Below are 14,325 nucleotides of genomic sequence, written 5' to 3' on the forward strand. Positions count from 1 at the left end.
CCTGTGCTGGAAAAATCTCACCCCCCTTCATATCTTGTTCTCTGCCACTCTCTTTCACTGTCTCTCCCTCGTTATCGCCCTCTCTCCCTATCTCTCAACCTCTGCCTCTCTGTTCCACTCCCTGTCCTTCTCTCACCCCCTCTCTCTCTGTCTCCCTCTTTCTTCCATTCACTCTCGCTTCTTCTCTCTCTCCCTCTCCCTCTCCCCCCCCCTCCCCCCCCTCTCTCTCTCTGTCTCTCTCTTCCTGCTTCTGCTACATTACAGCATCCAATCTCTCAGTGTTGTATTAATCCTTGTGCTAAAGTGTACTGCCGTCCACAGCTCCTGACACTGGCTCCAGGCACCTAAACTGTGGGATTATCTCAGTCTAGGTGCACCGGCCATTGTCTCTGGTTCTCTCCGCTCGTCTCTCTCCTCTGCTCCGCTCTCCTCTTCTCCCATCTCTGCTTCTCTTTGCATCATTTTCCTCCTCTCTGCGGCTCTCTCCTCCTCCCGGCTCCTGCTCCTCCTCCCTGCTCCTCCTCCCTGATCCTCCTCCCTGCTCCTCCTCCCTGCTCCTCCTCCCTGCTCCTCCTCCTTGCTCCTCCTCCCTGCTCCTCCTCCTTGCTCCTCCTCCCTGCTCCTCCTCCCTGCTCCTGTCTCAAGGCCTTGGCAGTAAATCTAAGACTCCTGTTCCTTGTGTAGAGGTTGTGATAAGCATGTCTCTGAGTACCCCATGTGTTTAACTTCAAATCCTACAATACTAGTACTATGTGTGTGTGTATGTGTGTGTGCATGCGTTTGTGCATGCAAATGCAAACACTGTTTCATAAGCCAGGGAAAGGCCCAAACACGGTGATTATTTTCCCTTCGAGAAAAGATAACAAGCGGTACGTATCGCAAACGCAGATATCTGACTTCCTGCCCCGCCTCAGTCTACAGGAAGTACCTTGAGCTCTGCTTCCATCGCATCGCGAGGACGACGGCAGATAAACAGCCGACGCAACGCAGAAGCTCTCCATCCTGTCTGCACCAAAGATTCCTACCCCCGCTCACGCTGGCCCTTCTTATATTGTTCCAGAGAAGTCATATTTCAGCCTTAATCTGTGTAATAATATAAGTTAGCCGTCCCCCTGTCCTTCTGCCGTCAGGTGTGTGGAGAGGAGATAGGAGCGCTAATCTGGATCATAGCACAGGAGCTGAGATGGAAGAGGGACCAGCTGCACTACACCGCAGCATCCGGGCTACGTCCAATAACAGCACGGGTTACAGTGACAAAGACAATCAGCCTCCCTTCTCTGATCTGTAACGCTCCACACACCTTCCTGAAGAACCAGGCTTGATGAAACGTGTCTCGTGGTATAGACCTCTAAGGAGCGAACAAGGATACAGACATTCAACTAGTGAACATGGATACAGACATCCAACTAGTGAACATGGATACAGACATCCAACGAGTGAACAAGGATACAGACATCCAACTAGTGAACAGGGATACAGACATCCAACTAGTGAACATGGATAAAAATATCCAACAAGTGAACAAGGATACAAACATCCAACGAGTGAACAAGGATACAGACATCCAACGAGTGAACAAGGATACAGACATCCAACTAGTGAAGAAGGATACAGACATCCAACTAGTGAACAAGAATAAATACATCCAACTAGTGAACAAGGACACAGATATCCAACGAGTGAACATGGATACAGACATCCAACTAGCGAACAAGGATACAGACATCCAACTAGCAAACAAGGATACAGACATCCAACTAGTGAACAAGGATACAGACATCCAACTAGCGAACAAGGACACAGACATCCAAATAGTGAATTAGGATACAGACATCCAACGAGTGAACAAATCAACTAATGAACAACACTTACTAAACTCTGGACCAGAAAAAGCGTGTAGGAGAGTAGTTCTAATGACATAAAATACATTGGCTATAACCTTTCAGTACAAGTGTATTGCAGTGCTTAAATGTTGATCTCTGTATTACAAAGAATAAATCATGTTAGTCTTACAGTTGCATCGGAGGGGATATTTGTGGCTATTTGTGTGTATGTGTGTGTGCCTTACTGTGTGTATGTCTTAGTCTGGGTGCGTGCGTTCGTGTATTTCACATGGTGCTGGAAGACAAATGGGTCTGTATCTGTATTTCCTTGAGCTGTCTCCAGCCTGTTCCCTAGAAAGCATAAACCTGGTATGCTACCAGTATGTGTGTGTGTATGTAAGGGAGAAGGGGTCGGGGACAGATATTTTCGGTGGCAGCGTGGCCACTCTCATCTCCTCACTCCTCCATGCCTACAGCTTAGCGAGAGAGTTGATGTGTCTGGGTCCAGCATCACAGCATAGCTGGACAAGCTGCATCCTGACTGTCCAGGACTGAGAGCGCATTCAGATCATGCCTGTTAAGTCCCACACGGAAGGGAACATTCAACATATAGGGGGTGTCGTGTTTTAAAGGGAGTGTTTTACAGCCTTGAAGTGCGTGGCGAGGGAAAATGGGAATTGCACCATCACGATGGCACTGCAGAGAACACACGCTGGCAGAGATTGAAATTCTCGACTCAATCATGTTCTTTTTTAAGGGAAGTGGCAGAGAGTTCCAGGCCAGATGTCTAGACAGCTGGAGGAGGCTGAACATTTAGACAAGCAAACCTATGTCGTGTACTTCACTTGTGGCAGAAAATGACAGAAAATGACACAGACCGATCTCTCCTCAGGTGAACCGGAGAACCCTCGACTGACTCAGAAAGAAAAAGCCAGCTAAAAAGCGGGTCTCCAATCAGAGGCAATTTGTGGACTGCTAATTCCAAATCCTTCTTAACTTCCTTTATGGTTCTAAGACATCGTCATTTTGCGTCCATGATGGTTCTTGATGGGGTTCTAAATCATTCGAGGTATGCCGCGGGATATGCACGCACAATCACCCATCATTAACGAGTCTCCGTTCCTCCTCCGCCCCCTCCTCCTCTCTGCTTCCCTTAAGTAACCCCGGAAGTCGGTGCGCCTGCTGGCTCACATCAAACAGACCCACGATGTCCACACAAGGATCCCAGCGTGCCAGCGGCTTCGCGCCAACGCTTTGACGTCCCACCTGAAAATCCCTCCCTCTTAACTCGGGGATTACACGGCGGCCCCCCTCCTGAATGCCCCCCCCGCCCCCCTCCTCATCCCCCTGCTGGGACACCTTCCAGCAGGGTTGCTTTAACCAAGTCAGGCCACAGGTCATTTCCCCGCTCGGTACCTGACATGATTTATCGAGGGCGAGATTTAGCATGGGGCTGTAATCTGTGTTGTGAATCAGAATGAGGGGTTGCGTTTCGCTTCGAGACTCTCCTCGACATAGAGGTCTTGGATTACCGGGGGGGGGGGGTTTCCCGCCACAGGTCTGAGTGAGGAGGGGGGGGGGGGGGGGGCACGGATGTGTTTTAGCTGCCGTTCCAGACAGACGGGGTCTGCAAAACCATTCCACTCCCTCCTGCGTATGTGAGGAGCCCGGAGGCAGCAATATTGGGGTGGAGATAGCAATGTTTACTGCTGAGAAAAATCACTGGCTTAAATATGTGCCCTGACCGGGCAGGTGCAGGGTTAAATAGAGGCGGCAAAGAAGGAGGCTGGGAAATCTTTCTCAATGTGCTTACACTGTCCTGGGGGTGGAATGGACTGGGAGGGCTAACCTGAGAACGTACTTAGGTTGATTGGTCTTTAATGTCCATTAAGGCCTCGAGGGAGGGTATAGCTCAGTGGTTAGAGCACTTGACTGGGAATTTAGAGGTCCAAACCCCTGTGGATTGTATGTCGCTTTGGATAAAACAGTCTGCTATTTTATTAAATTGTTATGTTATAATATGGGAAGGATGTAATGTACATTGCTGTGGTATAACTAATACATTTCGGAGGCAGAGCTCAAAGGCTGCTAAAGCCTTTCATGTGTATATCGATGTGTAGAGAAGGTACTTGATAGTTACCATGGGAATATGGGAGGTTTCCGTCCACTTTCAATCCCACAGCAAAGCTTAGTTCTGGGGCTTAATGCACAACTGAGCGACGGTATCAATTATCTACAGCTAAATAACTGCACATAATCCAGAAGATGGTGTTTTATCTTTACTTTCTGAAATTGACCGATTTCATTTATCCGTGCACTGTGTTTGCTTGCTGCGCTGCAGCTGGGGGCATGTAGGGGCTATTCATTTTACGGACTGCCTGGGGTATTACCATGTTCTGAGTGCAGCATAGAAACGGTAAACACGTATATGTACCTCCTCGACCATTAACTAATGTTTATGATCTCTGTCAGTGTTTTACTATATCTGCCCTCCGGTTATTATTCCTTTCATTCTGCCTCTCTCTTGTTCTGTCCTCTGGTGCCAGGGAAATATATTGCGGTCTAGCGCGTGTTCAAACCTTGTATTAGTTCAGTTAATGTGCCATTGTTGCATATTAGCGTGGCAGGGGCTGATGGTGACTGTGTTTTGGATGTACCTGTTAGCGGGATAATGGGAGAGATACAAATTGTCCTTAGAGGGATGACAATCGTTTCCATAGAGACAGGGGACGAGTGGGAAGCCAGCAGGCTTGCGTGTGATGTTTTCTGAGTGGCGTCTGAAAACAGGGGCTGGGTGTAGCTCAGTGGTTAGAGCACTCGAGATCAAGAGGTTGAAGGTTCAAGTTCCCCCCATGCTGTCCCTCGGTGTGGACAAACGTGTCTGCTAAATGAATACCTTGTTATGATCATTACTGTAACAGAGGATGGGAAAAGAAGGGTCAGAGAGAGAGGAACAGAGAGAGAGAGAGAGAGGGACAGAGAGAGAGTTTCAGAGTGAGAGTAAGAGAGAGAGAGAGAGAGAGAGAGAGAGAGAGAGAGAGAGAGAGAGCGAGAGAGATAGAGAGAGAGAGAGAGAGAGAGAGAGAGAGAGAGAGAGAGAGAGAGGGGGGGGGGGGACAGAGAGAGACAGAGATAGAGAGTGAGAGAGAGAGAACACAGGGGGTGGGGTGACGAGGAGCAGAGAGCAAAGTGCTGCGAGGTGATTAAAGAAGCGCAAGATAAGACAGGCTCTGCATGGCATCTGATCATCAGCGAGCAGGGGGGCATTAGGACCCAGGGGATTAGCCGACGTTAATGGAGCCGGCGCGACCACGGAAACCTCTCTGGCTTACAGGTTTAGCTCAGTGGTTAGAGTGTCCGGCTGCAGATCGATAGGTTGCGGGTGCAAACGTCCCTTTGGCGGCAAATGCTAACACAATGCGAAGACACAACCTGCCATTTCAGCGATAAACGACGACAAAGGGCAGAGCTACTGCTCCGCTGATTGACTCTGGACAGAATGTGGGTGAGAGGTCGAGTCCCGATTCCCACAAATGACAACCCTCATGAGTGTAGGACGTCCAACTCTCCCATCCACCTGCCAATTCCACCAATCAGGTTGCCTTCATGTGGAAGCAGTGATTTATCATAATCATGAATTCATTTAGCAGATGCTTTCATCCAAAAGTGACACAAAGGGAGGATTTGTACCAACAACCTCTTGATCTGCAGTGAAATTCCACTAAGAAGAGGTAGCTGTGGTCTAAGCATTAAGGGGTAGGCGTAGGGGGTGGGTTTCTGAAAAGTACAGTTAATGTCCTGTGTGTGTTTGTGTTGCTTCCTGATCCCCTATCATCCCAGCAGCTTCCTGCTTATCTCCATGACAACCTTAAGGAGGGGGAGGGGCTCACCTCCAAGATTCGCTGCAATCAGTGTGACTCCGCCCGCTTTCTAAAACAACTCATCCTCAGGAGACCTGAGCTCTGGAGCCAGAAACCTTCTGTTGGGCTTATGATGGAGCTCTGTGGTGAGGCCCCTGAAGGAGCTCAGCCGTGAGGCCCATGTGCCATGGCTGCGGGGAAGGTCTCCAGGCGCTAATCTTAATCTGCTACGACAGGAAGTCCCCAGATATTCCTGTCCAGTTCTGTCCTGGGAGGTTCACTGTGAGGCAGCCTAACTGGCTTAGAGGCCGCTAGCGTGGCTGCTAATGCAGGCACATGACTAAGTGTGAGACTATTAAAAATGTGCATGGTGCTAATTCAAAGTCTTGGTGGAGGTATGCGTGTGTTTGTGTGTGTGTGTGCATCGTGTGTGTGTCTGCATCTGTGTGTGTGTCTTACGTACTTGTGTGTGTGTGTGTGTATATATATGTGTGTGTCCAGAAGAATGTCCCATTTCTCTTTTGTACAAGACGTGGATGAGTGGTCAAGTCAGATTCCCCTGCTGTACATATGACAGGTTGACTAATGACTTCATCACGAGTACGGCGTCATGGTAACCCCTCCATTGCCCCAGCAACCATGCACGAGGGAGGAACTGTCGACTGTACCTACCTACCTTGCTCTCTGCTAACTACACACCTTCTTGGAGGCTGATTCTGCATGACAATTACAGTTTTCTGAGACTATCATGAGATGTACTTGGGTGCACTTGACCCTGCTGAAATTATATCAGTGGATCGGCCCCATTAAGAATCGTGTTTGTGATGCAAATCAAATGAACCTTAGGTACACGGAAATACTTTTGTGTGTATTTGTTCTCTGTTACTGATCCAAGTCTGTAATCGGGCATTACTTCCTGGTTCGTATTATGTTGTCACGGTAACCCCCACAACCAGAGAGAATTTGAGTCTTGTCTTTAGATGGTCTTAATTACAAAAGTACCGCCTGTGGCCTGCGATGTAATTATTAGAGTTCTTCAAATCCTAATCTCATAAATCTTTATCATTTTAAAAATATTTTTAGTTCAATGATTTCTATCTAATGCATTAACATTCGTTTTGGAGAATCCAGTACTCACAGCTTCCGAACTTGAGCGGACAAGCGTGAGCGTCCATGGGAAAGTCCTCCAGCTGCATGGGACACTCAGCCGAGATGGTCAGTCTGACAAAACAACAACATTCACAAACCCATCTGAGTATCTGTCAACTCATTATGTTCACAATTACAATCTGAATCCATATTTCTCAAACAACACAAAGAGTTTATTTTTTTTAGAGTGATGAATACTTAAAGTAACCACACGGAGGGAGCATATTCGTAGGCGTATTAATTTATCAGTCATAATCAATTATTGTTCAAAATTCATCAGTTGTATAGTTAGGTACATCATTATTGTCAGTGATAATACTGTATTCATGGTATTGAATGTGGCCGTGGTTCCGCCTATAGTCAAATCACATATAGAGCAAGAGCGCCATCTGCTGTAGAGGGAGTGTACCACATGCTTTCAAGCAAATCGTCTCTTTCTCACTCTTATCTCTCTCTTTCTCTCTCCCAATAATTGTCTTCCAATCTTTCTCCCTCCGTCTCACCACCTCTCTCTTTCAGACACTCACATGTACAAACCCAGACAAACTCACAAAAGCTAGTCACACACACACACACATAACATCTTTAATGAGTAGTTTAACAAACAAATCAATTTGTTATTTACAGGTTTATACCCTATAGGTATTCTCAAACTGGTATTATACTGCCCTCTGGTGACAAATGAAAACAGAGGTAATTCACCTCCGTTGGTGTAATGCCTCCCTCTGATGGCCAGTCTTAGTTATTACAAGCATATGCCTCCGGAAGGAGGCAACGCATTCACAACTCAATTGTGTTTGCAAATTAAATTAGGTACAGAATAATATCAAAAACTTTAAAGTGATGTAAAATACAAGATTGTAAAGCCGTTTTGAGCATTTTATCGTCGGTTTTTGTAAAGGGAACGCATCCGTGTGTGTGCCCATGTGGCTTTCAAACAGCAATCTTTCATTTCCAAGTCAATTATTTTCCTCACAAAGCCAACTAGCTTCCATTTACGGCCAATGATTGTACTGTCGATGTTAACACCGTTAGGGAAAGAAAGTGTCCGTTCCACTGATGTTCATCTCAGATCAATGCTCGGCTGAGCGCGAGAGAGGCAAGTCATTAGCAAGGCCACACAAAAAGAACACAATATCCTGATAATCCATACACCCCAGCAGCCTCCGGGCCTTCTGGCATGTTTGTGACGATGACTAACATCCTCACATAAACTCCTTGGTCTCGGTAAATACTTCACAAGCTCTGAAAGATTTTAATTAGAGAAGCCAAGACAGACAAATGGGCTCCTGAATGTATCACTCAGATCTAAAAAACTTCACTCAAAGCATTTCTAATTGCAAACATTACAGCAACAGACAAACATTTCACAAAGCATCAATGTAATGAAATGTGTTAATTTGGTAAACATACACACAGTGTGAATATTCACACACAAACAGTATAAACACACAGGCCCGTAAAGATTACCCCCGCAGCCTCCGCACCGGCCTCTCTTGGCAGGCCCCCCGTTTTTTAATTTTTTTAATACAATTTGAATTACATGGGATATCTTATTGTCTTGTCTGTGTTTCCAGAGTTGATATAAAAATAAAGGAAAGTATATTTAATTGTGCTTTCTTTGTTAGCTAGGTAAGTGACGTGACGAAGTAGGTCAGATGGTCTCACAAACCGGCGAGCCCGCTGCAAATAGGTAGCTAAGAGTAGTAGCGTAGCGTAGGAAAAATGAAACGCGCATTTAAAAGCGGTGCCCAAAAGCGGCATTCAAAACAGAACATTTCTGAATTAAAAGCCAAACTTCCCAAAATTACACATTTCTTTGTCGACCAGCCGTTGAAGGATGCACTCATCTGCCAGAAGAGACAGGTAGGCCTATTGTACTGTTTGCTATAGCTAACATCACTGTACTGTACCACGTAGCTAACGTTAGCCTATACTTTGACAGCTGCTCTGTGTTGTGCTTCCTAGCGTTAACAGAGCCTCCTTTCCAAGAGCCAGGAAAATTAGCCTTATTGCTCCTTTATTGACTTATCAAGCTGACATAATTGAAATGGAGTGAAACTACAAAAAAAGAGAAAGTAGAAAAAGTGCTTAATTATAAAATATATTACATAGCCTAACTGACATTATTAGCAAACATGATAACGTATGCGACAGTAGTATCGTGCAGTTGTAGCGATTGCGTGCGACTATTTAAACATACAAAAAACAATCAGAGTAACAAAAAGTCATTGTATTTCAGTTATATACATATTATGATCGTGTAAAACGTTCAGTCATTGCTTTCTACAAGATTCACACGACAAAAAATTGCTCAATTTATGATTTAGCGAACACGCTAATAATAAAACACAACTCCATACTATCAAGTGTGCCTGGTGTAGCCACGACCATCAAATTATTTCTGACAATACCCGTGACTGTCGCAAGCGCTGAAAGGTAATTTTTCAAGCTGAAACTGATCAAAACATATCTCAGAAGCTCCATGTCACAAGAGAGGCTGTCAAGTCTAGCCATCTTTAGCATAGAAAATGAATGTACGCGCAGTTTAGATGTAAAGAGTGTGGTAAAAGACTTTGCACACAGATTTGCTAAAAGACGCGAACATTTTTAGGCTATTCACCTGCAAACCGTTTGAGCGTTTTTTTCTTATTGAATACATTTTTCTCACAAGACAAGCTTGAGTTTTGATATCTTGCATTTATTACACGGCTCTTCAGAATGTTCCAAAAAGTTCAGTTGATCGCGTCAGGGTCCTGTTTGTCCCGTCGGTATTTGTATTACATTATTCTGCGGGGGGGCCTCATGTGTTTCTGTTACGGGTCTGTAAGCACAGTAATTGTTTGTCTCATTATGATTGTAAAAACATGAACGTTAGGTTAGACTTCAAACAGGCACTACTGTGCTCTTTATTGAAAAAGACTGAAGATTCATACAGTGGAACTGTACTGTATTGACGTAATAAGGAATTCAGTCTGAGAGGCATTTTATGGCACAGTAGCTAAATTGGGTTCTGCACTTCTTGTTTGTACAGCCACTGTAGAAGGGTAAGGCATGCATAAATGAGTCCTTTAATACTCTGGTTCCGGCTCCAGAAGTGCATTAAGAGCTTGTTGTAAACGGGCTCTAATGGCCAATAGTGTAAGCAAATGTAGCATGGCTAGATGGTTGAAAGTCGGACTATGAGAGATCAATGGTCATGGTTCACATAATGTGTCCACATCCATTTCCGGATTTTAGCATTAATATTTGATTTGTAGTTTGGCTATCAGTCAAACTGATTCCACTGGAAGCAGTTAGGAATCCATTCCCCCTTCTCGTCATTACAAAAGAAGCACATGTAGTCTTGAATGCTTTCTTTGGGAACTGTGTCTGGGGTTGTATAAAAAAGCAAAAATGATTTTCTTTGTCAACTGACATTAAGTATATTACAGCATTAGTAAATAGACAACCCCTACTTTAGCTATGTTGTTCTGTGCTTTGGCTAACTAATAGCTATCATGCATGTATCTTTCCGTGACCTGTGAGGACATGTCCACAAGAGCAGCTTGCCTCACGGACTAGCACAATCCAGCAGAGCTGAACGTCTTTGAGGTGACAGAGAGAAAGAAAGGGAGACTGAATGCGCGCGCGCGTGTGTGTGTGTGTACTAATGAGGTGCATACAGTCAGGACAAGGAGTTAACTTACAAGCTTCCCTCTCTGTCTCTCCCTCAAAACCCCGAAACAGAATCATTGACTGTTCCTGTAGAGACCAGAGACTGCTGGAGCTGTGGGTGGCTGGGTGGGGGAATGTCGGTAAAGATGGAAGAAAGCTAGCTACAGCAAAAGGAGCCCGGGGTTTTTTTTCCTCCCTCTCCTCCATGCCAATGTCTTTTTGCTCCGGCAGTGTGGTTAATGGAGCAGATACGAGATGGAGGGAGCGTGGTCAGAGAAGGAGAGGAAAGAGGGAAAAGAGGAGAAGGAGGAAAAAACTCTGCACAAAGAAGCCTCCAGCTCCTCCACTGTCCCAGTCGTCTGCCTCGGAGGACTGGGTCAGGCAAACATGGACTCCCCCGCTCGCAAGGTCACGTGACCCGCTTGCAGGGGAAAGGAGCGCTTGACGGGCCGTCGGAGCTGCAGTGCTGGGTGGGAGAGCTAGTGGTGTGTACTCATTCAGTCAGTCCCCAGGGGCGATCTTCTCTCTCACACTCTGCTTTTACTCTGAGTTCAGCCCCGTGCCAAGACCCCTTTAAACCGATACGCCTCCTTAATGACTGAAATAGTGGGTGGAACCAAGTCTTTCTGATCCTTGATCTTCCACTGTACTTTTATACATGCCCTATTTGTGCGTTGCTTTGGAGGAAAATGTCAACTAAATGACTCTAATATGCAAATGTGGTTTAAAGTGGCACAAGATGCAGAGATTAAGCTTTCTTTTTTTCCATTTTTTTTGTGCATTCAGACTCTTTTGTTTCCAACCTTCTCCTACCACGAGTCAGTGGGGTGTTTGATCATCTGCCTGATATCCATGACTAATAAATGAGCAGACTTAGAGCGCCTAGATAAACAGCGCCGCGGCTACAGCGGACGAACGCCGCCGCGGCGCGTTGGACGGATGACGGCGAGCCCGTCGCTCACCTCATGGTGTAGAGCAGCGTCCCGTCGTCCTTGAGACGCAGCAGCTTGTTGGGCGTGGTCATGTTGTGGGCGATGGACTTCTTGCCGTTGAGGAAGAAGGTGTCGGGCGTCCAGATGTTGCTGGCCAGCAGGTTGTTCAGAGGGAGCATCTCCATGGGCCCCTTGAAGCAGAGGCGCTCGTCCTTCCAGCTCTGGCGGAAAAAGACGTCGATGGTGTACTCCTGCAGAGAAGAAGAGACGTGCTATTAGCCTGGCCACGGGCCAGGAACCCAAACAGAGAACAGGAACCAGAATGGGTAATATAAGCCTGGCCATGGGCCAAGAACCAGGACAAGAGTAGGACTGAGTCCATTGATTATATGGATGACCCTTATAAATGGGGCGAGTGCTTTTTCGTTTGGAAGATCCTAAAGAAAGAAGCCGTTTTTTTTTCAAATTAAAATGCTCATTCCAATCAGAAACTAGTCATGATAAACGATATGTGAATTAGTGAACCGTGAACGATCAATGAATGAATGAACTGTACTGTGCCAGTACTGTAGGGCACGCATGTTTACAGTCCTAAAGAAGGCCTTACCATCTCAGTGTCTGAGACTGGTCCGAAGCTGGTGACGAAGATGTTTGTCTTGATCTCAGTCACCTTCTCTGCACAGCGGGAAGCAAACACAGCACAGAGGGTGAGGGTGAGGGGAGCACCCGACCTTTGACCTTTACTCTTTGTTTTGTGCTATACTGTAAAACGCAGCTCCATGGTATAATTGACATACAAATGCACTCAACATTCTAAATCTGTTAATGGCTCCAATCTAAATTTGTTGAAAGGATTAAAACAAAGATAGTTACATAGCAGATTAGCACAGCTGAAACCACCTGATATTTAATATGTATTTTCTGGACAAGGGTTAATTCCAGTAATTACACAGCCAATGACTATCTCCCCCCAGGTGGTAAAATTCTGTTCAGTAACCGATCGGTTAAGTAAGATATTCAAACGCTTCTCTCGCTTACACTGGCCTTAGTCCGCTGAGAAGGCTGCTCTCGTGAAAAAACAAGCTTGTCAAGGTCACCAGCATTCCTGCTTTCAGGCAGTACTCTGTAGTGTCAGTGATTCAGTGTGCCAGCAGAGTCATTGATTCACTCACAGGACCAAACAATTACTGTGATCATGATTCTTTGTCTACTGCCCACCTCAGTGTGTATGAATACAACATTGTCCCGGCCTGGATGAATGGAGGACTCGTGACAATAGACTGCATTGTTTCCTTCGTGAAGAGTGTAGGTGAGGGCTGGGGGGGGGGGGGGGTTAGGGTGTACTTATGATTATAGTCCTATAAGCTTCACGGACAGTGTTCATCTTTTAACATGAAACTCAATATGAACAATTTTACTGTATCAAAACTGTGAACGATCGTACACTGTGCAAACTATACCCGCCCTCTGCCCCCCCCCCCCCCCCCCAAAAAAAAAAAAAAAAAACATAATGAAAAGCACCTTTTCATGTATTATACTACGGGTGCACTCTGATGCACACGTGGAGAGGTGGAGCAAGGTGGAGAGAACTGCGGATGTTTAGGAGGTGTGCGCCGCCTGCTTACCTCCCAGACCGGGGCGGAGTCTGTTGTCATAGCCGTCCAGCAATCCGTCAAGGATTCGGGTAAAAATGGTAATGTTGTCATTAAGTTCTGCCTCTTTCGGAGTTCCAGTTGACATCTGGGAGAAGCTGTATGATTAAAGAAGAATAACAGCAGTAACTTTTTTAACGTTTAAGATATCTCTTTCCAACATTGAGATGAGCCTGCTTAAAGAAACCGTGATACGATATAGTAAAATCCTGCTTTTACGTAAGATATGAATATAATCCATAAATAGTCTGGTTTTCCCGACGCCTACAGGAAATATGCAGTGGAAGTTCGCATCTTACCTCAGACGCCAGGTGATGCTCACAAGCCAGACATAAACCCACAGCCTCGTCATTGCAGAGCCGCAGCGCATCCCATCGCCCATTCCTGTAACAAAGTCACGTTCAAGATCGTGTTTTCAGCGGGACAGAGGGGAGAAACTGAAGACGCTTGATATAAATCGTGTCTTAAAGTTGCGTGGTGTCGTCCGCTTACAAAACCTGCAGTATGAGCCGAGTGTGGCTGCGTGCGTAAAGCGCGCGCGGACCACTGTTCGTTCTGAATAAAATCATTCACCCATCAGTCTCTTCAAGGCATATCAAGCTAATTAGGAAAAACACGTATTCTACTCCTCGTTTATGCAAATAACAGTGATGCTTAAACGTAAAAAAGATGAATGAAAATAATAATAATAATAGATTATTAGAAAATTGTGAATACAGGTAATTACAAATACAAATTTGACCATTTATCATTTTCACTATTGTCTATTGATAATTATGTGATTTATACCCTTTTATATATTTGGTGTTATATAGGGTATTGTATCCATTTAGGTAATGAAAGAGGCATCTATTGTATGCTTAAAAGGACTACAAATGTCGCCAGCGTACTTTATTTGTCTCGTGAATGTCCCGCCAAGATACGTATTTAATCACATGCAGTATTTCCTTTCAGCCGACCTAATAATACCGAAAATCTGCCTATACAATCACCAAGTCACAGTGTTCATTGTTCATCATAGTACAGTCTCCAACAATAAGCCCTTTGTCATACACCCCCAAAATCACATAAAGTGCAATGAAATAATAGTTACAGGGGATGTGCATCTCTGTCAGAGTTTATGAAAGAATGAACGCCGTAATTTTCTCCAAATCAATCATGTCGTGTCTAAGCGGGATCTGTACCTGTACTGTGATGAGAACGTTAGTGATAAGGACTGTATTCCATTTGAACCTCGAGGCAAATCCCGCAA

At 45.4% G+C, this 14,325-nt stretch overlaps 2 protein-coding genes across 2 annotated transcripts in view; one reads left to right on the forward strand and one right to left on the reverse strand.

Moving 5' to 3' along the window:
- gabra5 (gamma-aminobutyric acid type A receptor subunit alpha5) overlaps positions 1-13,456 on the reverse strand; it is a 19,429-nt gene extending 5,973 nt beyond the window's left edge. Inside the window, exons 1-5 of the mRNA XM_084676337.1 lie at positions 13,373-13,456; positions 13,047-13,171; positions 12,029-12,096; positions 11,452-11,672; positions 6,822-6,904 (exon numbers count right to left, since the gene is read on the reverse strand). Coding sequence (XP_084532463.1) covers positions 6,822-6,904; positions 11,452-11,672; positions 12,029-12,096; positions 13,047-13,171; positions 13,373-13,455 — 580 coding nt within the window. The 5' untranslated portion in view covers position 13,456. The remainder of the gene's footprint in view (positions 1-6,821; positions 6,905-11,451; positions 11,673-12,028; positions 12,097-13,046; positions 13,172-13,372) is intronic.
- The window catches only part of gabrb3 (gamma-aminobutyric acid type A receptor subunit beta3), a 32,874-nt gene continuing 27,068 nt past the window's right edge, over positions 8,520-14,325 (forward strand). The window contains exon 1 of the mRNA XM_084676336.1: positions 8,520-8,698. Within this exon, the coding sequence (XP_084532462.1) occupies positions 8,673-8,698 (26 nt within the window). The 5' untranslated portion in view covers positions 8,520-8,672. The remainder of the gene's footprint in view (positions 8,699-14,325) is intronic.

This window comes from Hypomesus nipponensis, chromosome 16, assembly GCF_054491055.1.
Source record: "Hypomesus nipponensis isolate SF chromosome 16, ASM5449105v1, whole genome shotgun sequence".
NCBI lineage: Eukaryota > Metazoa > Chordata > Actinopteri > Osmeriformes > Osmeridae > Hypomesus > Hypomesus nipponensis.